This window comes from Carex rostrata, chromosome 15 (assembly GCF_964058835.1).
Source record: "Carex rostrata chromosome 15, lpCarRost1.2, whole genome shotgun sequence".
NCBI classification, from domain to species: domain Eukaryota; kingdom Viridiplantae; phylum Streptophyta; class Magnoliopsida; order Poales; family Cyperaceae; genus Carex; species Carex rostrata.
In genome coordinates this window covers 6,684,464-6,710,224 of record NC_135932.1, presented here as the reverse complement: position 1 = coordinate 6,710,224, position 25,761 = coordinate 6,684,464, and the positions used below count along the sequence as shown (strand labels likewise).

General features: G+C 34.2%; 2 protein-coding genes across 9 annotated transcripts; one reads left to right on the top strand and one right to left on the bottom strand.

Annotated features, from left to right (window-relative positions):
- Positions 1–1,623: 1,623 nt before the first annotated feature.
- LOC144566230 (uncharacterized) lies at positions 1,624–10,835 on the bottom strand. Of its 8 annotated transcripts, XM_078316194.1 has the most exons (13): positions 10,615–10,835; positions 10,153–10,220; positions 9,682–10,069; positions 8,989–9,342; positions 8,440–8,544; positions 8,035–8,358; positions 7,076–7,465; positions 6,213–6,392; positions 5,568–5,861; positions 4,678–4,863; positions 2,930–4,162; positions 2,547–2,613; positions 1,624–1,976 (listed from the first exon to the last, which is right to left on the bottom strand). In XM_078316194.1, the coding sequence occupies exons 1-13, from the start codon at positions 10,712–10,714 to the stop codon at positions 1,841–1,843; spliced, it is 3,825 nt and encodes a 1,274-aa protein (XP_078172320.1). In that variant the 5' UTR covers positions 10,715–10,835; the 3' UTR covers positions 1,624–1,840. The 8 variants fall into 8 exon arrangements, 7 of the variants coding, with proteins under 7 accessions (XP_078172320.1, XP_078172321.1, XP_078172316.1 ...); XM_078316195.1 differs by having other exon boundaries at positions 1,624–1,957; positions 2,537–2,613; positions 8,035–8,544; XM_078316190.1 differs by having other exon boundaries at positions 8,035–8,544.
- An 8,983-nt stretch (positions 10,836–19,818) lies between these two features.
- LOC144566856 (very-long-chain 3-oxoacyl-CoA reductase 1-like) lies at positions 19,819–22,447 on the top strand. Its single transcript, XM_078316894.1, has 4 exons — positions 19,819–20,228; positions 21,108–21,371; positions 21,826–21,895; positions 22,054–22,447. Exons 1-4 carry the CDS (start codon positions 19,861–19,863, stop codon positions 22,333–22,335), a joined length of 984 nt encoding a protein of 327 aa, XP_078173020.1. The 5' UTR covers positions 19,819–19,860; the 3' UTR covers positions 22,336–22,447.
- The last annotated feature ends 3,314 nt before the right edge of the window (positions 22,448–25,761 follow it).

Below are 25,761 nucleotides of genomic sequence, written 5' to 3'. Positions count from 1 at the left end.
TACAACTTTTCATAAATTAAATTTACTAGAAAGATCACAATATTTTATAGATTACCTAGAAATGACTTTTGAACCGGGATCAATAACTCAGAATCTAAGCATTTTTATTTTTTTCTAATAACACATAAATAAATATATTAATTTTTCTTACAGCCGCGAAAAATCCGACCTGAAAAATATTGATCCGGGTTATTTATTGCAGTATTTCTAATAAATCAAATTATATTGTATTTCATCTATTTTCAAAGAAACATATTCAACATTTCTAATATTTTAATACAAAAAATTAAAAAAAATTCTGTTTTATAAAAATAAAAATAAAAAAATTGAGACCGTGGGAACCCTACGGTCTGAAAAAAAAATCTGTTTTTTTAAAAAAAAAAAAAAAAAAAATTTGTCAAGACCGTGAGAAGCACACGGTCTGGAAAAAAAAAAAATGCCAGACCGTGAGGTTCCCACGGTTCTTATGGTTTTTGAAAAAAAAGTTGTAATCATATTGGTTCCCTAAGAATCCATTTTTCAATTATGGTTTATGAAAAAAATTCACCAGCAGCGGTAATGTATCACGGCCACGGGGCTCCGCCATCGATGGATAGTTGCTCATAATATCTTTGTTGGGGTCATGCATAAAGTTGGATTGATATGAATTTCATGACGACATGACCTACGGAGCAAAACCTATTTCTTGCTTTCGCATCGCTCACATATATATCCCCACGCAATGTTTTGCTTAAAATAACCAAAAAGACCACAATCTTTTAGCATGTCCCTCCAGAATTAATAGGAAAGAAAAAACTTATCTGCCGAAATGGGTATAAATTATAATATAAAATATGGTTTTACCTTAATTTAAAATATTGGAAGAAAGTAATCATCCAAAATAACTCGTACTTGGTACTTTGTAACCTTTTTTAACTCGTTAATCTCCCTTCTTTAATGGGAGAGGGAGCATGCATGGCTAAAATGCCAAGGTCTTTACACACAATAGCACAAGTTCAATAGAATTTTGTAAAATGATCACATAAATTGAATAGAAGATAACCGAATACGCTGAAGAATAAAAACTCTTAATGATGATATTCCCATTTTTAGGAGAGAAGATTGATACTCTTTTCATTAGTACTACTAAATATTCTATTATTTTCAACTTTTTCACAAAGTACATTAATTGTGTAAATGCATATATATTTTATGCTGTTTTGTATTATATTGTTTAAGCCACTGAATAAAAACAAGTATATTGAGACTATGACTTGAAAAATTACATGCTAATAATAAGAGAATTTGAGGTCAGGTTGAAGCAATTTCTTTGGCCTGCATGAGGAAAGAGAACAGATGATATACTTGACACAAACGAAGTGTATGAACTCAGATAAAAAAATAATAATTATTATTAGGCCATTGGTGGGACTATTTTTTTATCTAATCTATCTAGCAGAGAACCTGAACTTGTCAGCCGATTCCAATTAAGACTTCGGAAAAAAATATTCAGTCTACTATTTGGTAATAAAAAGTCATTTTTTCTTTGGAGACCTTCACTGATAATGCAGTTCTTGTTTTTATGCAACAAATTAAGCATTTTAGTACCAAATATGCATCCCTACAAACAAAGTTGCTTCTCGCAAGGATTTGAACCACAATAAATTTTACAAAAACAGAATAAAGTATTTTCTCACTAGGATACAAAGAGGCAGTATTGTTGCAACCAAATGACTTGCGTGGTGAATAGGAAATTAAGATATATATGTTATAATTTCTATCAGTACTACTGCTAGGCAAAACAAAATTACTGCAAGCAAGCCAGGGACCTCTCATTGTATATCTAAGAACCAAAGCCCGGTTAAGTCATAAAGACCACGTCAATAAATTCACTATCCTCGGCTTGTGATTGCGACGCAGAAATTTTGGCCTTCTTGAAGCTGCTTGAACTTCTCAAAATCGAGCTTAAATTCACCTTCTTTGTCCTGGTTGATTCTCTAATTAATAACAAAAAAGGAACTCATTACCTGTGATAATTTAGACAGTAGATGCAAGGGTAGAAGCATATACTAAGTAAATGATTAATAAGAAAGAATAGCAATCCACCAACAACAGTAATAGGTCACTATTTTAGTTTTCAGAAATCAGAAGGAATAAGATCTGCCACACATTTGGTACCTCCAAGCACACTCAAATACTGTTAGTCGTCTACTGTAAACTTAGGTGATGCAAACATTGTACCCTTGAATTAAAGGGATCACCAAAAAGTGTTGTACACAAATCCCGGATCTATCATACTTCAGATAGGGTCTTCCTACCCAAAACCATTAAAGAAGAGACTAAATGAGTGTTTTGTTTTGTTCAAACTTCAAAGTAGAATACCACTTAAGAGAAAAATACAAACTGTTAACTTTGTTTGGAAATCTGTTCTACATAAGCTGGTCCTGTGGAATACCATACGAGTAAAAACCAACTGCTACACACACACACAAACACACTTAATCTGAATACCCAGAATGTCAATCCTGTGAGAAACTAGTGAGAGAATCAAGTTCACTTGAACCTACTGTGACATAGGCACGTCATCATCTGCAACTCGCTCATCCTTCCGACTAGAACTGGGTGACATCATAGCTGGATAAAAAATATTAAAGGTAGGAATTATTAACCCAAAAAGGAAACGAGGCTAAGACGATAAGTGCCATTAATAGGGTTGTCATAAGAATCAAAAGGGCATACAATACCAGTCATACCCGCAGTTATGTAAAAGCACGATTTTCAGCTCAGGATCAGTGTTCAGTTTATTTTGTGTTTGGTTCCTGATTTACAATCAAATTTTAAGGTTCATTGATGATTTTAGGAAAAAAACTAAACATATAGCATTACTGAAACATAAACACAACAACAGTGATTGGTTGGTATAATAACATCAAATACGAAAATAAAATACCTCCCCCATTCTCTTTTCCAGGAATTGGCAAACCCCGTTTTACACTCTTGCTTTCATCTCTAGTTGAAGTGTCACTTGCCACGTCATCATGATGACCGCCAGAGGAGAAAACAGTTGAGGTTTTTCTGGAAGCATCCATTTTTTCACCAATGGTCTTGCTTGCAACCTTCCGGACTGCAACCATTAGCTTCCTCGGTTGACTCCTCACCTCTTCCTCATCCTCAGTGCTGACATCACTCATGACTGCCATGTCAGAGAGTAAACGCTTCATGTTTTCATCTCTTTTTGATACACCATCATCCATACTAGTACAAGCTCTCGACTTGTCATTAGAATTTTCACTCGGATTATGCTCTTTGGAAATCTTCACCGGCTTTTCTGTGGTTTGAAGTTTATCAATAAGTTTCTTGGTTTTCTCAGATACTCTGGTATCAGCTGAAGCACTGGTGCCATCTTTTGAAAACAAGTTGTTTTGAATTTTCTTGCTTTCTTTTGTCTCTTTAAGGGGAGCACGTGTTGCATCAGCAGGTTGGTCAGAGCCTTTAGGGAGGAAGTAATCATGGAAGTTTATCTTTTCTGTGGTGGGAGCATGTAGAACTTCAGAGCCTTTAGCTCGGACATCTTCAGTAAAGGCTTCTTTGTTTCGATTCTCAGCCCAAGAATTGTCCCCAGATTTTTGCACCTTCTCTGGTGTATTAGGTGCATTTTGAGTTGTTTCATCAATTAGAGAGGCATCACTGTGCTTATCAGGGACTCCTTTCGCTTTGGACTTGCCTTTGCTAGATTTCTTGTCAACAAAGGTCAGGTCACCTGGTACACTATCTTCTTTTAAAGACTTCTTAATCTTAGTTTTGGGCTTTTTCTTCCCACTTGCATCTGTTTGGGGCACAGAGTTTTTAACAGAACCATTTGCTTCATCTGCTGCCCCATCAATTGTAGCTTGAGTTCCCAAGTTTGTTGCCTCTTGTTTTCTTTTTTTCTTTTTCTTGCTATCACCAACTGAATCTTCTACCATATTTGAATCCAGTGTTTGGTTTCTTTCCAAAACAAAGGTTTCTCTACTTCCAATTTCATTGTTTGTAAAACGAGCATCATCAGCCTCCTTGCTTGCTTCTTTCTCTTTGCTTGCTTCTTTCTCTGGCATGAGATTGCTCTCTCCCTCCTTTGAAGAATCATTCCCTACTGCAGACAGCTCCTGGGGCGGCACATCTGTATTGGCAGCCTTGTTTCCACCTGTTACATGTAATCTAAAAAGGATAAATACCTCAGAAGAATTCAATGATATCTGCAGGAGTGAATTAGTGTTTCAACGTCAAGTTCAGAGTCTAAACACAATTTGAAATCCAATGTGTTCACAGATGTAGCTTTATTTTATCTGATATGAATACACCTACAGATTAGCTTTAATTTAGCTAATATGAAGTTTAACTAGGCCATTGCAGAAGATGACTCTTATATCCTGGATATCATTATTACAAATTTTACCCCACTTTTCTCTGATTTTTTTTTTTTTTTGCTTACAACTCCTTGCCAACATTATTATTTTTTTAAACAGTCTTAGTTGGTAGGAGCAAATAAGGCTCACTAGATTCCTTGTACAACTTAGATTTTGAGTATATCAATATTAGCTAGTTCCACGTATGAAATACTCTAAATTTCCAGATACATACAAACTTTTCCATTGTTGCCAAAAGAAAACAAAAGTTAAGCTTATTTCAATTATATTGAAAATTTTCACCAATGCCTACCCGTACTGTTTATAGCATTTCCCATTTTCTGGCTTATTTCTTTCCCCAGATTAAGATTACTTCTGCTCTCTTTACAAGATCCAATCTCTTCAGTGATAGGCTTCTGGCCCAACCCGCCAGTAGTGGCAGCCTTAGTTTTCTTGTGCCTTTTTTTTTCTACAGAAACAACTCCAGGATCACTTCCTGCTTAATATTATCAGAAAAAAAAAGTCAGAAAGACTCTGAAAAAAAAGATTTCATATGCTTTGTGAGGTAATGCTTAAAGTTTAAACAAGATTTCATATGCACTAGATGTCCAGATCCAATTTCCATAGCTCATCTCAGATGGCTGGTTTGGTGGCATGGAATAAAGAAATTGTTGCGGAATGGTGTGGGAATAGGTGCAATACATAATTGGAATTCAATGGAATTGTGTAACTTGTGGAATTGGGCCAGAATCTGGCAGTCAAACCTCTTACTTTTGCACTCATGCCCCTCATCTATTCCAATTAGATGGAATAGACAATTCCATAGGGAAGGTCAAAGTGTGAAATTTTCAAGGCCGCACAATTGTCTATTCCTTACCTATTCCAGTTGGTGCCAAACAGGACCTACAGAATACACCAAGATTTGAAATATCCTAGAGAGTTCACTGTAAGCAGACCCAATACCCTGGATATTACATACTGGCCCCTGCTGACTTGCCTTTTCTGAAATGATAATTTTGCATACAAACTTACATAAGCAGCACCACATTACGGTCAATTCTGGCAAACATAAACTATAAACTTACATATGCAGTACTACACTACATTACTTGAGCATATGTTAAAAAAAAGGAAGTTTCTGTGGTCATCGATGCACAGTAAACTTATTTAATGAGATTGAAACCTCCTCATTCCCATGCTTACCTGCAATGTTGATCAGACCTGTATCTACAACCTCCTTAATTATTTCTTTCTCCAAAATGAGGTCATTCCCCTTTTCTTGACCAGATTCATTCTCCATAGCCTCATGGGCTAACCCTTCAATAGAGGCAGCCTTCTTTTTCTTACGCCTTCTCTTCTCTAGAGAAAAAACTCCAGGATCCCCACCTGTCACGTTATCCGTCTCCTTTATAACCTCAATGACTTTTCCTGAATCTTCCTTACTATCAGGCTGACATGGAACTGAATTGTCTGCTTCGGCTGCACCACCTACAGCAACTTGAAAAAGATAATAGCATTTCATGGAGGATAGCCTATTAAGAAATAAGGAAATAAGGCCATACTATCAATTCTGGTTCATCAAACTTCAGCCAAACAGTGCAGTTTTCATATTGAGAACCAATATTGACATATCTTAACATCCAATGAGGGGTAATGTACTTGTAGAAAAAAAACAAAGCCGAGAACCCCCGCCTCACCCAAAACATAAAACAAGATATAATTAAAAAAAGGTGAGTAGATATCATTGTATTGTTTCTCTTTGCATTATTAGCTGGTGCGGCCTGATCAGTGGATGACAAATGATCCTTTAATTTTTGCTTTTTTTTTCAAAAGCCCCAATGGCAATACCTGATTTTTGTGGTATCTCGGAATCTCTCTGTTTCTCTGCAATTTGATTGCTCTTATGCACTTTGTCATCTGCTTTTTCAGAATCATCCTCTCCAATTGGCGGAAGCTCATGTGGCATGTCCGAAGAGGAAGCCTTCGTTTTCGTACGCTTCTTCCTAGATCTCTCCTTCACTGCTTCAGCTGTCAAATTTGCATCAACAATTAAGAAAATAAAGTTTTAATAGTCAAAGATTCGTATTCAGTAGCAGAGTTATGATTTCCATTTTCATACCTTTTCGGTAGCAACCGATCAACTGTTCTTTCTATTTGATAAAGTATGTTATTAACTGCCCAATTGAGGAAAAATTAAGGCTGGATTGGATATTTAAGTGCTCATAACTGTACAAAAACTTGAACGGTGTTATTAATAAAGGGCCACCTTTCAAATTTGGAGAAACCAGTAGTTACTCTGGAAGGGGCCATTTCATTACCAGTAAGGGCTGACTGTAGGAATGCAAACAGAGAGAGGCGGTATGTGCAACTAAAAGAAAAGATACATTTGAACATGTTGTGCTGGAAAAGATAAGAGAACCTGCATTTTGGAATATCTGAATACATGGAACTTGCTAAGTTTTGCACACATGTTATTTCACAAGTACGTTACATGATATGATTTATAGCCTTCAGATTTGCCCATGCATCCTTACATTTTATGAGAGTAAATAATTGGCATACAAATACCCCTTAATAAGCAATATTCAGAACAGTCAGTAACAATCAATCACCCTAGCCCCTGAATCTCATCATGGACAAGACATCTACGGTTTGCATGCATGATTTCCTAGTACATAAAGTTATTAATGAGATCTAAATCGTCTGGTTACCTGCACTGTTTCCAAAACTGGCAGCTCCGACCTCGCTTGTTTCTTTCTCCAAAACCAAGTTTCTTGCTTTCTCTTTACAAGATTCATTCTCTCTAGAAGACGGCTCATGGGTCAACACTTCCGTAAAGGCATCTTTGGTTTTCTTGCGCTTTTTCTTCTCTCGAGAAACAACTCCAGGATCTCCACCCACAACATGAGCATAGTCTTTTGAAACATTTTTGTTAGCATCCTCTTTCCTGCATTCCTCCATGTCATTGGCCACTGCATTTTGATCATTTTGAGGTTGATTTTTTGACCCAATGTGTTTGTCAGCTCTAGAATTTCCTTCTGGCTCTTCTCTGCTTATAAAGTGCAGAGATGGAGTTGGATTTGGTATCTCAGCAGTGCTGCCTACAGTTTGTCAAAATAGATAATTTAACATACATATCTGAAAGGATCACAATGGAGCTAACAATTGTTCAGCACACAACGAAGCAAAATGCTCACAGTTTCATTTTTTTTCTGTTTTTTTCCCTTTGTAACTGTATAGGTTTTTTTTTATGGTTCTTTGTAACTGTATAGGTTATATTTAATTGAATGAAACTGTTGGTTGCCTCTGCACCATCCAACCTTCAGAAAAAAAAAAATGGACCGCATTTTAGCTCATTACTTTTCTTACAGACCTGTTAATAATTAATGCCCTAATTAGACTAGTACCTCAATAGGTTATATTATCAGTAATATTACAGCATCATAACCAGTAATGTTTCTGTATAGCTGCCCAAACAGCTTAGGAAAAACCCAACCACCCCCTGCCCCCCAAATCCTGTACAAATGATTTTTTCTTTAAAAACAAAAACCAAGAGAAAGGTACAGTGCATCAAGTAGTGAACTAGAGTTAATTATCTATAGGGGGGCTGATCAGTATAGAATAGACATTACTCCTAAGTGTTTCTTGTTTTCAAAGCCCTTGTAATCACCTGGTTTCACTGGCACTTTGGAATCTTTCTCCACCGAAATTTGAGTGTTGTCTTCTACTTGAGGTTCATGCTCTCTGATGGGTAGGGCCTCAGATGGAACATCAGAAGAGAAGCCTTTTGTTTTCTTACGCTTTTTCTTCTCACAAGCAGCACTGCCCAAAACTGCATCAATCATTTGAGTCACCTCTTTTGTAGGCTGAACCTTCTCTGTGTCATCTTTTCTAGCGTTTTCCTCCAATGATTCAGTTATACCATAGTTTGTACCACTTTGGTTGGGCGCTTTAGCTGGATCTCCATTTTCTGCTGTTCCTCGGTTAGTATTTCCTTGATCAGAAATTTCATTAGTAACAGGTTGATCATTAAAAACAGAATCTCCTTCAGCCTGAGCATTACACTTGGGCTTACCTGCTCCCTCATTTGGATACGGGTGGATTGTAGATGAAAAAAGTTCTTCATTTGGTGTATGCTCAACCAGATTTGAAATATTTTTCTCCATCAAATTTGCATTAACTACAGAAACCAATAAAAGATGCAGTTTTTTCAGAGTCACAGATCAACTATTATTTATTTTTTGGTTCAAATTGTGATCAATAGCATAACTCAGGAAAATCAAAGCCAAATTGGAGGAATCAAGGTGAGTAGCACAATTCACACATCAGTGCAAATAGAGAAATGAATAGAATTTGCTGGATACAGCGTAACTAAATGTTAAGTAGGATTAACAGTTGACAGTGGTTGGGAAAATTGCAAACTGGAAGAAACCAATACCCAACTGTCAAAGTACCATTTTTCATTACCATTAACAAAGGACTTTGGCATATCAAGAAAATACAGGCAAATTTGAAAAAGAAGTGTAACTTGCAACAAAATGGACCTAGACTACAAAAAGAGGCAGAAACGACTCCACAATTGACCCAACACTGGAAAGCAATTCTACTTCAGAACAATATTTACCTGGAATTTGTGGAGACGCAAAATCATGTCCCAAATTCTTCACAGATAGATCTCTACCTTTATCTAACCCGGCCTCATGAGCTACTTCTTTCATATTGTGAAATTCATCAACCGCTCCGACTGCATCATTAGCTGGTTCCGGTACCTTTGCGTTCTTTCGTCTTTTCCTCTTGTCAGATTTATCTGCCAAACCCCCATCCTCTATACAAATCTGTTCGCCTTTCCCAGATTCTTCCCTTTTAATTTTGCCACCATTAGCACTTTGATTTTCACCACAAAAATTTATTAAATTGGAATCAGCTGGATTGCTGGCCTGAACATTTACTTTTCTTTTCTGTTTTGAAGTCGTGTGACCTGAACTCAAAAAAGGAACTCACTTCAAACTGATTTTCAATTACTAAACAGAAATGAGCATATACAAACAAATTAGCATTCTCGGTCTACTTTTACAGGGAAAGCTTCTAATTCTATTAAAAAAACAACAAAATTAAATCAATCCATCTATAGCAATTCTGAATATCAGTTTTTTTAACTTATTTCCTTTTGAGATATACACAGGGTAATATAGGTCTTTTATATATGCTATCCACAGAACACCTTTCATATAAAGATCAGTAAAGAGACATAATGAAATGAATTACTGAACAGTGCACAAATTTGAAAACATCATGTTTCTTCTTCTAGTTATTATACCTGGTTCCTTCTTAACACAATTTCCTTCAAATCCTTCATCTTCCCTTTTTCTAAATTCGGATAACCTCATAGAAGTATCTTCAAAGGGTTTATTTTTCCTGTGCCTTTTCTTCTCAGTTTTCTTCAGCACACAAGCAGCAGCCTCAGCCAGGTTATGAAGCGGGTCATCCAAAATTTCTTCATCAATGTGAGACACATTATCTACCATCAAATCTTCAATTCTGCCTCCCATTGGTACCTTTAATTCCTCATCAACCCTCCCATTTCTTAGATTCCTCTCATGATTTGTCGTCACTGCTTCTACGTAGCACAAAATATTCCCATGATTGTGTAGAGTAGAAACTGGCATGGAGTCTGATAAGTTGAACATAACACCTTTCATATCAGTCTGCAATGCCAATTCTAGTGTCTAGTCATACTCAGAAAAAATTGATTGCAATCATAACTTAGGTAAATAATTATAAAAACTACCTTAACAGCTCGTACAATGATCTCTCCAATAACTGGGAAGGCAACCGGATGCTCGGCCACAATTATTCCTGATAAAATATAACACTTTAGTTCAAAAATAATTATCGGAAACAACAGATAGATAGATTGATTGTACAGCAACTCAACGAAATAATAACAATGAAGGATACAATTAATCGAAAGTAACTGAATCCAAAGGTGATGACATTTAGTCACATTACATATACAAGTAAAACTATATAAAGTGCTGGTATGATAATGGTACAATAAGGATCATGATACAGGCTTAGCTCATACAATGATTTAGCTAATATAAGACCCAAAAAAATGTAAAACAACTGCTAATGCATGAGGAGCTACAAGTCCTTAGAACTAAACAATCCTAGCGTCAATAAGTAATACAAAAATCAGAAATAAGATCGAAATTTAAAAATGAATAGAGATTGAGAGGTGAAATCGTACTCTTTAAAGATGCAACAGTGTCATCCGAAGAGACGGCCACAGCGAGACAAGTGTCGAGCGAGGTCTCGACATAAACCGGAAAACAATCCGTGTTCGCCATTAGTATTGAAGCGGCGACGCGAGTGGCTTCTTTCTCCGGAGGCGCGAGTGGCTTCTTTCTCCGAAGCGGCGAGCGGTCGGGCTTCCTAGGGAAGAGGCGGCGCGAGTGACTTCTTTCTCCGAAGCGGCGATCGGGCGCCCTTTTTTTTTTTATACAGCTTCTCTGTGTCACCTGAGTTGAGATCCACTGAAGTAACCTAACTTTTGGGTTTTGGATCCAAACCGTCCGATTCTAATCCGTGATAATCCATCCGAAGTGGAGCGCACACATCTCAAGTAACGAATCCGAATTCTGAAGTGATCCGAAGCGACAGAATCCAATCGGACGGTCCTGATTCAAAATCCAAAAGTTAGGTTACTTTAGGGGATACGGACTAGTGTGACCTTGGGACTAGCTTTTTTTTTATAATATAGTACTTGACCTATAAATAAATAAAATAGATTAGAACAAAATTGACGGAAAAAAAAAAAATAAGAGTTTAAGCCTTCAAGGGCAATAACTTTTTATCGTGGGTTTTGTTACACTCAAATATAAAACAATGATAAAAAATCACAACAAAAATACTAGAAAAAGAAAATTTTAAAAGGTGAAAAAAAATTACGTCCTTATTGAACTATGGATTAAAATAAGTTAGTCTCTTGATTGTTAGTAACAGTGTTCTAAATAGCGCGCTATAGCGTTTTTGGACCCTAAACACTGCGCTATAGTATCAAAACGCACTATTTGAGTTATGGGCGCTATAGTGGTCCGCTATAGCGCATAGCGTGTAGCGCAAATAGCGCGCGCTATGCAACATGAGCTGTTTTTTTTTTCTTTCTTTCTTTTCAATTTATATGGGTTTTAAATAAAGGCTCAGATTGGACAACCCTAAACCCTAAACCCCAAACGAAATCAAATAAGGAAGCTACAGCGCGCTATGCAACATGAGCTGTTTTTTTATTTTTCTTTTCAATTTATATGGACTTTAAATAAAGGCTCAGATTGAATATATTAAGATATTTCTTGAAGTATCAAAATGATACTTACTATATGGTAGTTTTAATATTTTGAATAGATTAAGATAATTAATTATGCCTTGATGTCTAGGTTATTTTGAAATTTAAATAGAAAAAAGATAGATTATGTCATAATGCTGAATATATTTTAAATAGAAAAAGATCAATAGTTTATGATATTAGTATTACTATGGATATTTTGAGTCACAATTTGGACTTTGTATTGGTTCAATATGAATATTATAATTTTTTAATCAATTTGATGTTATTTATTGTTATACGAGACTTAGATAATGTTGATATTTAGTTCAAATATATGATATAATTTTTATAAAAATAAAAAAACGCTATGTGGCATACCTTTCGCTATAGCAACGCTATTCGTTATAGCTTTTTTTTCGGCTTCCCACTATAACGCGATAAACGCTATTTAGAACCTTGGTTAGTAATAATATTTTGTTTATAGACGTGATTGCTTATAAAGAAATTCCTCCCAAATATGATGCTATTTTTGTCGGATAAAAATAAAAATAATAAGAGGAGAGATCTACTAGTAAGTTACAATATTTTACAACAATTTGATTTTGTAATTGTAAAAGTTTAAACAGTTGATTCAAATTGTTTAATATGATCTCTATATTAAAATATTCTTGGAGATCAAAATTTATATTTTTTTAATTTTATAACTATTTATTAAATATTAAAATTATTATTTTTTGATAATTATGGACTAATAAAAATAGCAGTTTTGTAAAATACTTAATAAATAGTAAAAAATTCAAAAAAAATATATAAATTTTGATATCCAAGCACATTTTAATGTAAAGATTATGTTAAACAATATGGATCGACTGTCTGGACTTTCAAAATTATAAAATTAAAATGTTTGTAAAATGTTGTAATTTATAAATATTGCAAGTAGATTCCTCAAATAATAATTCTGTTTTATCTTTGTATTCACAAATCACCAGTGTTGCAAAATGCGGTTCTATGCGGCGCATATGCGGCCGCATATGCGTATGCGGTTGGAAACCGCATAGGAAAAAACATATGCGGTCTAATATGCGGTTCCGCATATGCGGTTCTATGCGGTTCCGCATATGCGGTTCCACATATGCGGCCGCATAGAACCACATATGTTTGTATGCTATAAAATTTATGTATTATGTTGTGATAATTGACTTGTGATATGTTTGTATTATGTTATTTTATGTTCTTTGATATGTTTGTATTATGTTGTTTGTGTTTTTATGTTTGTATTTTTATTTTTGTTGTGAGATTATGCATATAATGATACAAATTATATATGAATTCTGATTTTAAAATCCGCATATATTAGTCCGCATAAAAATCCGCATATGCGGCCGCATACCGTATATGCGGTATGCGGTGCCCTTCCGCATACCTTCCGCATACCGCATTTTGCAACACTGCAAATCACAACCAAACGACTCAAATGATTTGCTTCTTTTCTCCGCATCTCGAAACTCTTTTTTTTTTACCATCTTCTAAAATAATAAACCGAGTAACTACGATTTCATGATAATTCTATTTTCACCATGTTCACAGCTTCAAACTGCAAATTAAATTAGGCAATCACAGTTTGAATTTGCGGACTATTTTTTTGTCATAACACCATTTCTTTGTTGTTGTTTTTTTTTGTCAGAACGCATCTTTCAAAGGGAATGCTAATTTCAAGATAATTTAATGATCTATTAAAGATTTACACTGCTAGAGACAACAGTCAATCCTTCACCGTCGAAAAAAAGAAAAAAAAAATGGGTCCGCAGCTTCAAACTGTGGATGCCTATTTTTGGTCCGCATTTTAAACTGAAAACATGATGAAAATAAAAAAAAATTTAGGAATTGCAGTTGTTCAATTTATTTTTATCATTTTAAAATGGTAGAAAAATAATGAAACTGCTGATATCCATTTTTTATCCACAGTTTTAAATGCCCACGTGGTGAAAATATTTTTCTTTAAAAAATCGTAATTATTCGATTTTTTTTAAGATGGTAGAAAATAAATTTCGGCTCCGCATCCTTTTACGCTGCCCTCATGCAATCATGCTATGTTCTTTCTCGAACTTGTAAAAAAAAAAATCACTGTTCTCCAAATCAAATGCTTACATTTCTATTAAAAATCACTATTCCCTAATATTCTGTAGAAGACCAACCTCAACTTTCCATTTCTTCATTCTATTTCACTCTTTCTAAGAATTTTATCAAACCAAGTTACTTTTTGAAGATCTCTCAACTCGGAGAAAAATAGTGGCAAAACTACGGCAAAAAAAGAAAGAGGATCTCTACTTGTAGCAATGTTTGTCATTTGGAGAGAGAGGTGTGCACGCATCTTTAGAGACACAACAAAGTTCCATGAACAGTTGATACAGAAAGTTGAGCAACTGTTACACAGCCGAAATCAACAAACGGGAGAAGATTGACATTCCAGCACCTTCGCTTCTTTATATTTAATTTTTCATTATGCTTTATATTACTATTTCTATGTGTTTTCTTTAGCTTATTTATTTTACTTCAGCTCAAGTCTGTTTGAGCAACATGTATCTTCTTAATTTTGCAACTACAAAACTTTTGTAACCGCAATGATCAATGAAATATGGGCTAGAACCTATTTTTTCCACACAAAAAAGAGAAAAATAGTGCGTCTAATGTCTATTGGACTTAAATTTTAAGTCCGATAAGTTTTGTTTCTCTCTGATTTGTTTTAAAATACGTGCACATTTCATTCGTACAAATATTGAAACGGATGCACACAAACATTAAAATAAACGTGCACAGATCTTAAAATGAATCGAATAAAAACGGAGCCAATTGAACTAAAATTTAAATTCGATAGACATCATACACACTCTTTTTTTCCCTCAACATAAACCTCACTTTTTCTGGCTGAGTCCCAAAATAAATAGATAAAAATCCTCTATCTTGGAAGGTTAATATTTTGAGACCATCATTATTGAAAAATGAATAAGGGAGCAACACAGAGCTTGAGTAAATTATAATTTGTTTCTCATACTTTTGTGCTAAAAGTTAAAACTGAAATTTTGAAGTGGGGAATTTAATTTGTAGATTTTACTTATAATTTATATTTCTGTACGTCTACAAGATTTGAGCTTGAGCTTTGATTTAGACGAAAACAGTGTTGTTGTTGTTGCAGTAGTAGTATCTAGGGGTGTTCATTGGGTCCGGTTTAGTCGGTTTTAAATCGAACATAATTAGTTTGGATCAAACGGTTCGATTTTTTTGGTTTAATGGTTTGATTCGATTTGCTTTCGAATTATAATTTTGGTTCGGTTTGGTTTGAAAATTTTAAAAATCGAAATAACCAAACCGACCGAACTTTTATATATTATGAATTTGGTCTGGACCGCCCCGGTATATTTCTTAATACCTCAGTTTAGTTTTTAATCAATTGCTTTAAATATTTTGGTTTATTTCTTAATACCTGATTATTTTTTTAATATACTTCGATTTATTATAAATCAATTGCTTTTAATAAAAAAATTAATATATTTCGGTTTGAACCGAACAAACCAAAATAAAACTTTGGTTCGGGTGCAATGCTAAATCAGTTCGATATGGTTCTATTTTTAAAACCGAATTATAACTTTAGTTTGCCTAATTCAGTTCGATTTCAACCGAACCGAACCGAATTGATGAACACTGCCCCTAGTAGCATTGCTAATTGTTTTTTCCAATGTTATCAGAACCGGACCGGACATCGAACCGCTAAAGCTTCGGTTCAATGGTTCACTGGTCGGACCAGTGGTTCAACCGGTTTAATTGCTGATTTTTTAATAATACTAAATATATTAATAAATAGACATGTTATTGTCCAAATAAAATGAAAGTATTGTCTCTTGATTAATTTAGCTAAGTGCAAGGATATAAAAATGTATATTTTAAACTAATACATCAAATAAAAGTTTAATTTGTCTAATGAATAAAAAAATCACCAATAAAGCTAAATGACTAAAAATTCAATTTTAAAGCTAAATAAATTGACATTCAATAATCAAATTTGTATCTTTTAACATTTTTTTCTCAATTTTTCTTTATAGAACCTAAATCTGTCCAATTAATTTAGTAAGATACATTCTCATATACAACATCTTGATTTTTATTATTATTAATAATTGAAGATTTTAAAAAACACTAAACAGGAAAGTGAAAACCAACTCTAAATTTAATGCTATCAAAATGTAAGAAATATATTTTTGTGAAGCTTAATATCGATTGAGCTTATTTCTAATATTATATAAAAAAAATATCAAAGAGATTTTACAGTTTTAAACCTTTATTTTAGAATTAAAAAATTAACATCGTAAAAATTCTTCATTTATTTTTATACAAAAATTCGTCAATGATCCATATTAAAAAATTTTGTGCAGTTTGAATTTTATTTTTTATAAAATAATGTCACGACGACTATAGAACACATAATTGTTTGAAAGATGATACCCTGTAGCAACACAAAAGACAACATAAAGTTGTTCACAGATTAACCCATGTTAGTTGCTTTTTGCTTTTTTATTGGAAAGGTAAAAGCAATAAATGACCCTGGGAGTTCACGCAAGGTTCAAATTTTAAAATTTTAAAAACAAAGGAACTAACTCAAACCGGTTCACTAATTTTTGTGAAAACCGTCCAGTTTTTTTATTTTCTTTCAGTCTATATGCATATGCGGTCCTTTCCGGGTCCGGTTTATTCTGGTCTATCCGTCCGGTCCGGTCCGGTTTTAATAACAGTGGTTTTTTCGGATGAAGATGAAATGTTGGTGTTTTTATACTCAAATTGTATTCCTTGAACAGTGCTCGATAAATGCAGTTTAGAAAGTAATTCAATGTAAAACCAAAATTATATGCAATTATTTTCGATTTTTTTTAAGTACCCTAAAAGAAACAAATATAAAATATTATAATTAAATTAAAATCAAGAGGTAAAAAAATAAAAAATGAACGTATTATAATTAACTTGTAAATCTTATGTTTTTTTACCACTTTACTGTATACTAAATTAATTTACAAATTTAATATATAAATACATTATTCATAAAGTAGATTGATTTCAACTATTTAAATGAGTCATTTAAAGTTATTCTGACAAAATTTTGAAATTAAACTCGCTGAAGAAAGGAAATGAAGTTACGAACAATAGTAAATGAGAATGTCTCTTGAAAACACTTTTGGCTCGAAAAAATAATAAAGCAAATGCCAATCCGTAAGCGTTTTTAAAGGAAAAAAAAATTCAAAAGATTACTGAATTTTTTTTTAGTTAGCACCCATTAAATCCGAATTAAACAACACTACCCATTTAATCATATTTAAATTCCTACCACCCATGCATATTCAGTCGGCACATCAAATTAAAATAGTGCTCAGACTGGAGATGCACACTGATTTGGTATGAGTATGCGCACCATTTTTTTTTTGGAACCGGATTTTCTGCCCCCCGGGGTGCAGAAAATTCCTGCTCCCAGAGTTACTGCGGGGTGGAACCGGTTACTGTTAAAAGATTTAACTACTGTTACTGTTTTTAAATAATGACCCACTTGCAATGACTCTGGGTGCAGGAATTTTCTGTCGGCTGAGGATTCGGTCTCTGTTTTTTTTTTTTGGTATAGGTAAAAATACAGAGGATACGGACTGAGTCAAAGATTTAATTGACAGGTGTACACTGATTGATTGGTTGGTAATCTTTGTACAAATATAAAAGAATCAAAAGCTTGTCGCATGAATATAATATGGATATGATAAAATTCAGGAATGGAAGAGCAGTGCGTACAAACCAAACACCGATTTTTTTATTTATATTCAAAAAAATATATAAATTTAAAAAACTAATCAAACCGTTTGTTTTTTTCAAAGACCATCCAAACCGGAAAAAAAAATTTCCGGTTTCAATACCAATTTCCGGAAAATTTTTTTTCGGAAATTGAATCCTAAATCCGGAATAATTTTTTCTGGATATAGGATTTCTTTTTTTTTTTAGAAAAAAAAATTTTCCGAAAATTTTTTTTTAGAATTTTTTTTTTCATTTTTCAGTTTTTATTTATAATTTATTTATTTTTTGTATTGAAGTATTACAAATATTTAATATATTTTTTAAAAAATAGATGAAATACTATATAATTTGATTTATTCGAAAGACTGCTACAAATAATCCGGATCAATATTTTTCATGCCGGATTTTTTATGGCCGTAAGAAAAATTAATATAATATAATATATGTATATGTATATGTATATGTATATGTATAATATATGTATATGTATATGTAATATATGTATATATAATTTGGTTTTCAATTTTTTAGCAAATGGTGCGCACTGGTGCGTCTCCTCAGTACGTGCACTGGTTTAATTTGATACATGGACTGAGTGCGTGTAGGTAGTAACAATTATGATTTGATTAAAACAATAGTGTTAGTTTAATTCTAACTTGTTAGGTTCTATCTAAAAAAAATTCGGCAAAAATTACTACGGCGGTTTCAATACAAATAAGATTTTTTTTAGTTACCACTCTGATAAATCGAAATTAAATGATTATCATCTGATTAGTCATAATTTAATTTCTACTACTTTCACAGACTGCATCCGCGCACGGATCTCATTCTGTTCGTAGGCCCAATCTGCGCACCGAATCCATTCGTAGATCCAGTCTGCGCACACACCTAATCCATTTGCAGACCCAATTTGCGCATAGTTTGTGAATCGATTGAGATTTATGTGCGACGGAGTCTGTGAATTGATTGAGATTTATGTGTGAGGGTAGTAGAAATAAAATTCTGACTAATCAGATGATAATTATTTAATTTTGATTTATTATAATGGTAAATAAAAAAAGTTTCGGCAAATAAAAGGGAGCCGGTAATCCGGTCCACGATTCGTCTATGATTTTGTTTGAAATATTTTCTCGAACGTTTCAATTCAATTTTTTTATGAATAAAAATATCAGGAAAGACAGCAACTACTTGCACACTTTTCTATAAAATATTACACAAAAATACAAATAAGATTCCCACTGGGGTCACCACTGCTCAGAATATTTTATATTTGAAATAGTAAAAAAATGATTTTTGAAAATCAGAAAAATGATTAGAAGAACAGCAGATACATTTTCTTTTGCAAGAAACCGTAAAACTGATACAGTTTCTTAATATTTTATACTGTTATATACTTAGCCACAACAATTTTTTCATTCTCTGAAAAGTTTCAAATTTATTGTGGTTTCTTATAGTTATTTCTAACTTAAATTATTAAATTTCCACATTCTAACAATTTTATTTAATTTAGAATTAATTAAAAAGTAATCAAAATATTTTATTTTAGTCAAAATAATTAATTTGCAGAAGAAATTCAACGGAAGTGTAAATAAAAATTCAGACTTTAAATAGGCGTATTTTTTTATGGTAAATCTAATTTCTTATTATGTTATGAGTCCAAATTAAAAACTTGCAAAAAAGAAAAAAAATCTACAGGAGTGAGATTGTTAAAACCTTAACAACTGGATTCAGATCTAAAATAATAATTCAAATACCCAAAAATTGAGTTGAATTTTTTTCTATTTAGCAATTAAGTATTTTTCTTAGAAAATTAAAATCACGATAAAAATTTAATACAATAAATTAATAATCAAAATATGCAATTCAACACTTCTAACTCTTCACATTCTAACAATTCTATATTAATTTAGAAATTAAATTTGGGAATTAATTTGAGAAGTAAAGGTTTATGGTATGCAGTTTCTTTACAAATAGGTTTTGTAATTATTCGTTGTGTAACATTTTAACACGTTAATCTTTAGAAATAGGTTGTGGTGTGGTGGTCAATAGTCTCCGCCATCAAAGATAGGTAGATATTATTATTTATTTTCTTTTTGCAAAAGAACATTTTTGCATTTTGACCGTCTGATTTTAAAGGATTCAATCCGGCCACATCTTATAATTCAGAAGCCTTCTAATATTAGTATAGATTTAGTCTACACGAATCTTAAAGCAGATCGGACGGTCCATATACATTAACTCTAAAGATTTTTTTTTTAAGTTAATGCAAAGGATACGAATTGAATATTCACAACTTTGGCAATCTAGATAGGAGAGACGAGAAATTAACAAGCGAACAAGCAAAGAAAAATGAATTCCATTGAATTCATCCTCTCTCAACCCTTATGGTATCTCCTAGTATTCCTCTTAGGTCTTCTCTCTCTCACAAGACTCTCTGTTTTCCTTCTGAACTCCATCTACACTTTCCTTCTTCGCCCCGGGAAGAACCTTCATCACTATGGCAAATGGGCAATTGTCACTGGGCCGACATCCGGCATCGGTCAATCCCTCGCATTCGAACTCGCCAAGGACGGAATGAATTTGATCCTGGTTGGCCGTAACACTGACAAGCTTGAACAGGTCAAGTTGGAGATTTGTGGGCAGTATGAATCGATTAAGATCAAAACTGTGCTCTTTGATCTTTCCGGTGATTTCGCAAGCGGAATTCAGAACCTTAGGTTGTGCTTTAAATTCTCTAGAATTAATATCGGTTTTATTTTCTTAAGATTATTGTGCAGTCAGAAAATTTTCATTAGTTTGTTAGCAATACATAGGTTATTCAAAAGGCCTCAAAAATTTTGGTTTGAAAGTTTGTTTTGTTGCGTTGGTGCAACTGAATTCACATCCTCTCCAATTCCTGATGAGGGAATATTTTACAATTACTAGATTTGGACCGTTCTTTTTAACTTGGCACGAATCTCAAAGCCCAAAAATACTGTCCCCCATGGTGATCAAAATTCCAAACCGGTTGAGATTTAATCTCAAACCATAAAGTGAGGGTATTCCTCTGCAATACCTGAGAGGATATGGATTCGGTGCAACTGGCACCTTTTTACCTTGATTTTTCAATTATTACCCACTTCCATTGTTTTTTCATTTTTGGAATCTATGCAGTACTACTATGTTTTATTTGTAATGTCTATTTGTTAATTTTTTTTTTTTGCTTTTTGTCTGATGGAACTTGGATGGCAATAAATTGAGCATGGAAGTTTATTACAGCCAAGCTTTTGTTATTGCATAAAAAAGGTTCCAAAAAATAATTTACTAGCATTACTAGACTCTTTGGAAAATATAATAAAAGCCAACCAAGTAGCTCACACGTATTTATTATTTTTTAGTAATTTTGTTTGTTAGTCTTACCTAATTTATTTTTTTGGGGAAGCAACAAATTCAGTCTCCTTCAATGTAAATTAAAAAAAAAAATCATTCAGGTGATGTTCATTTTAAAAGCAATCAGCTCTTCCAATTTGTTATGACATTACTTTTGCCCTTTTTTTATTTTAATTAACTTAGCAAATCTGTCCATCAAAATCATCTAACAGCCAAAACATTTTCAGGGAAGCTATACATGGATTAGATGTGGGTGTTCTCGTCAACAACGCCGCCACAGCCGAGCCACATGCAATGTACTTCCACGAGGCTGATATCGATTCCTGGATTAAGATGGTAAGAGTTAACCTTGAGGCAGTGGCAGAGATCACACACACAGTGCTGCCATTGATGCTGAAGAGGAAGAAGGGTGCTATAGTGAATATTGGGTCCGGGTCGTCAGTCGTTATCCCTTCTTATCCTCTCTATGCCACTTATGCTGCCACGAAAGCGTACGTGGATTATTTCCCTTGTTATTTTGCATTCTAATCTTTTGATGGGCAGGGGCAGATCCAGGTTTCTGCGAGAGTCGTAAGACAAGAATTGGATTCAAACTCATTAACTAATCGGGTAGTAGATAAAAAACAACACTAATATTCTCTTACATAATAAAAAATAACAAAAATATATACTTACATAATAAAAAACAACAAAATAGTATTCTTTATTATATTAAAAACAACAGATGGGAGGGAGGCAAAATTAATTTCCAGAGAGAGGCAAATTAATCCGGGCCAATTAAATCAAAATTACTTTTTAAACTGCCTCCTTCCTCGTGGTATACACTAGATCCGTCCCTGTTGACAGGTAGTTCAGATTCAATTTCAATCTATCTTATAATTTTTTTTTATTATAGTTTTCCGTTTACTTTGTCAATAGCAGGACTAACAGTATCTAAATTTTCAGCTTTGTTGCTCAGTTCTCGCAAAGTCTATATGTCGAATACAGGAGTCAAGGAATCGATGTTCAATGCCAGGTTAAACAGTTAACTTTAAAAAAAAAAAAACATTGTTGTCGATTATGAGCAATTAAGCATCAGCATCCCACAAAATAATAAATGAATGAATGAATTAAAAGGAAATACATAAGAAATGTTGTCACTGTATACTGACAGCAATGGTGTGTAATATGTAGATACCCATGTATGTTTCAACAAAGATGACGTCCGAAGTTTTCAAAAACAAACGTTCATCTCTTACATTACCAGATTCTGACACATATGCTCGTGCCGCTATACGGTGCATTGGTTATGATCGAATATCAATGCCTACCATGGGTCACTTCCTTCAATGGTGCGTTTTGAGTTTGTTCCCCGATTTCCACATCAATAGTGACATGCTAAAATCGAATCTCAAGCACAGAGAGATCATGAGAAAGCAAAGAGAAAGAAAGAACATCTCTACTACTGCTGATTAGTAAAGAGCGCACTTATCTGATTATAATGTTTTGGTTATTCAGAACTCGGCCATATATATTTAAAATGTGCAATTAAACCTATATATTTCATTTGTAGTTGTTGTATGCAACATTGAACAACAAGTGTTGGTTAACTCATCAACACTGACTGTTTTTTAATAGAACAGTCGGTGAAGGGTACAAGTGAACCAGTGGTTTGCTAACGGGTTACCCGTGACCCGTTCCGGGTAACCCGTTAGGGGTAACGGGTAGGGCGGGTAGACGGGTACAACCCGCAACGGGTAGACGGGTACAACCCGCAACGGGTAGACGGGTAGTTTTTCCAAAACCTCTACCCTACCTGTTTATTACCCGTACCCGTTGCGGGTTGACGGGTACGGGCGGGTTTTTTTTTTTTTTTTTTTCTTTTCTGTTTTTTTCTGAATTTTTATGCTTTGAGATTCGTGCCAAGTTAAAGGACATATCCCGGATGGAGTTTAGATATAGGGGTCCGTTTTGAGATTCATGCCAAATTAAAATTGATGACTCAGATCTCATTCTACTCAGTCAGGTATTGCACTGGATCTGAATTCTATAGGGGTGCCGCCAAAAAAATTTTGAAATTCAAATTTTGTAACGGGTCAGGTACGGGTACGGGTAGACGGGTACGGGTAGGCGGGTACGGGTTGGCGGGTAGACGGGTACGGGTTGGCGGGTAGACGGGTACGGGTACAACGGGTTTTTTTTTAAATTATGTTATCCGGTCCGTTTATTACCCGTATCCGTCTACCCGTTTGTACCCGGGCAACGGGTACGGGTACCACGGGTAACGGGTACGGGCCGGACAAAACGGGTTCAACCCCTAACGGGTTTAGCAAACCACTAAAGTGAACAGTCGGTGTTGGTTCACCGACGGTTGTTTACTAGTGAACAGTCGGTGTTAAAATTCTTCTTATTTATAATTTTGCTATGCAGTCTCTACACTGACTGTTATATATTAAAACTGCCCTGTGATTAAGAGCCAGTGAAGGGTTTTTTTCTACTAGTGTGATTAGATTTCCGTGAAGTTTCTACATACTGTCTGATGGTTTTTATTTGGAACAGGGAAAACTAAAAAGCTCAATCTAATTTAACAAGAAAAAAAAAATGTTCGGTTTAACATATCTAATTTTAAAAAAAGCGGGGTCCTGTCTGATACGAGTCTTTCACCAAACAAGTTGCCTATTTTATTATGTACGTCCTGAACTGTTAGAAATAATTGAACCGTAAGTTGGAGACACGCCACAGTGATATACCGAATGTGTCCCACTGATTCACAACCGAAGTATCTAGTCATTGGGATTCTCTTTTTGCTGAAATTTCTGTATGTGTTTCTCTTTATTTTAGATTATATGTTAAATAAGAAGTATGACAACCTATTTATAGATGATGAAGAGGCTCTCTTACGAAAGGACACATATTTTCAACGCATCTCTTCGTCTAAAGAGGCATCTCTACGACATATCTCTTTGACGTATCTCTTCGTCACATTAAATTAAATAGTTTACATACCAAAAATTTCAACATAAACAAAAATCAACGGGCATCCGAAGCCATATCAGGATTTTTTTTCAGCTGTAAAATTACGGGTAATGATTTTAACAGATCAGTATTGGCTTCATACAGCGCACGGACAATAGAATTAAAACATCGCTGCATATAGATAATGCGCTGCATGGAGCCAAAACCGCTCTGTTAAAATATTTACCCCGCACGGATCGTACCATTTTTCAACTTGGAAATTGTGTTGCACTGAATTAAGTATTTTAATAACCGATCATACCATTTTTTCAACTTGGAAATTAAATTTATGTACTACAAGCATTTTGAAGGAAACATTATTCGAACTTTGTGGGCACCTAGTTAGACGTCCCATCAGCTGATCAGAAGTAAACAATTTCTTGCCGATTTTTTTATTAATAGAAAATAAAAATAAAATATATCGTTAAAGGGTGACATTGATGTGGAAAATCAAAATATTAAAAAACGGAATGAATTATCTCGTTCAGCAAAACGGTACAAACAATTTTGTTCCGAACTGTAATTAACAAATAAAAAAATCTGGACAAAATAATCCATTCCGTTCATAGGCAGTGAAAAAAAAAAAGCTGAACGGGACAAACCGTCTCATTCAAGGCCAGCAAAAAAATATATATATATATTTGCACGGTACAATCACCCTATTCCTTCGCTGAATTCGCATCGTGTGAGATATCTCATATTTTGCGTGACTTTTCGGGAAATCTCAACCTAGAAAAAAATTTGCAACCTCTCCATTTGCATTCTCACATCTTTCGTTTGTCAATTTGCATCAGGTTATCTCAATCAGGGTTTATTTCCTGTAGAAACTGTTTTGGGTTGTCTTGAACCCTGGGGACTGTAGTTAAAAAGTGTGCAACTTGAGGCATGAAGAGGAGTATGTCAGAAAAGGGAGTTAAGCTTAGTGAGTTGCTGCATTTGCTAGGTGTTTCATCAACCCGAGTTTTCTTAAATTTTTATTTTTTTTTGCGTCTGAGACGGGACGTGATGGCTGACATCACAACGTCCCGGGTTTTCTCTGGATTTTTTTTCCTGAACGGGACGGATTTCAATGTCCTTAGTTAATTAGCGTTGTGAACTTGAGATTTTGGATTAAGAGGTCGAGATAAATTGTCTCGTCCATAGAAACGACACCCTTTTGCTAAGTTAATTAGCCTTGTAGGGCTTGTTCTAGCTTAATTTTAATAATAGGTTCATTCGAGCCATGTTTGAGTTGAAAACCAATCGAATCAAGTTTGGACTAATTTGAACTCAAATGAAGTTTAAGGTCTACAACATATATTAGACTTTTTCGTATTTATATCAAGTGTGATTATCAAACATAAATATTTACTTGCTGAGGTCACCGATGAAGATCCTGGTTCTATGGATCATGCTAATGTGTTATGATAATTTCAACAATTGAGAGTACGTGGCGATGAAGATGAAATAATTTCAACGTTCGCGATTGCATGAAGAAAATAGAAGAAATTAAGCCTAGTAATTACACCATAATTTCGCACGATACATTAGCACTATAATTTCGCATTGTGTTTTTGACTTGTTATTTACTTATTTCCCTATTGCAAATCTGTTCCCAAGTTCCAACTGCGCTCGTTGCTACTCATCCTGTTACAGACTCGTTTATTTTCATCCAGCCTCAATGCCTCTAAGACTAAATCCTGTCTGACACATTTTTTAAAACAAAATTACAGACCTAGCTGTGTTGTCTATTTCCTACCACAGCCGGACGCTTGCTGCTTGCTGGTTTTTCCATCATCCAGTCTAAAATTGAATGAAAGCACTGTTCTTTCGAACACGGGAGTGAGTGAATTTCACTCACGTTCCCTCCGATGCTCCCTGCAGTTAGTAATGAACACCAACCGAGCA

What these genes read in the sequence shown, in the direction of transcription:
- LOC144566230 (XM_078316190.1), bottom strand. Translation starts at nt 10,714, where the DNA reads ATGGCGAACACGGATTGTTTTCCGGTTTATGTCGAGACCTCGCTCGAC. An exon ending in TGCGTCTCCACAAATTCCAG is followed by an intron (nt 8,545 to 8,988) that starts GTAAATATTGTT and finishes TGGTTTCTGTAG; the next exon opens with TTAATGCAAATTTGATGGAG. An exon ending in AAATGCTATAAACAGTACGG is followed by an intron (nt 4,163 to 4,677) that starts GTAGGCATTGGT and finishes TACATGTAACAG; the next exon opens with GTGGAAACAAGGCTGCCAAT.
- LOC144566856 (XM_078316894.1), top strand. Translation starts at nt 19,861, where the DNA reads ATGAATTCCATTGAATTCATCCTCTCTCAACCCTTATGGTATCTCCTA. An exon ending in ACTTATGCTGCCACGAAAGC is followed by an intron (nt 21,372 to 21,825) that starts GTACGTGGATTA and finishes CTAAATTTTCAG; the next exon opens with CTTTGTTGCTCAGTTCTCGC. An exon ending in GAATCGATGTTCAATGCCAG is followed by an intron (nt 21,896 to 22,053) that starts GTTAAACAGTTA and finishes TGTAATATGTAG; the next exon opens with ATACCCATGTATGTTTCAAC.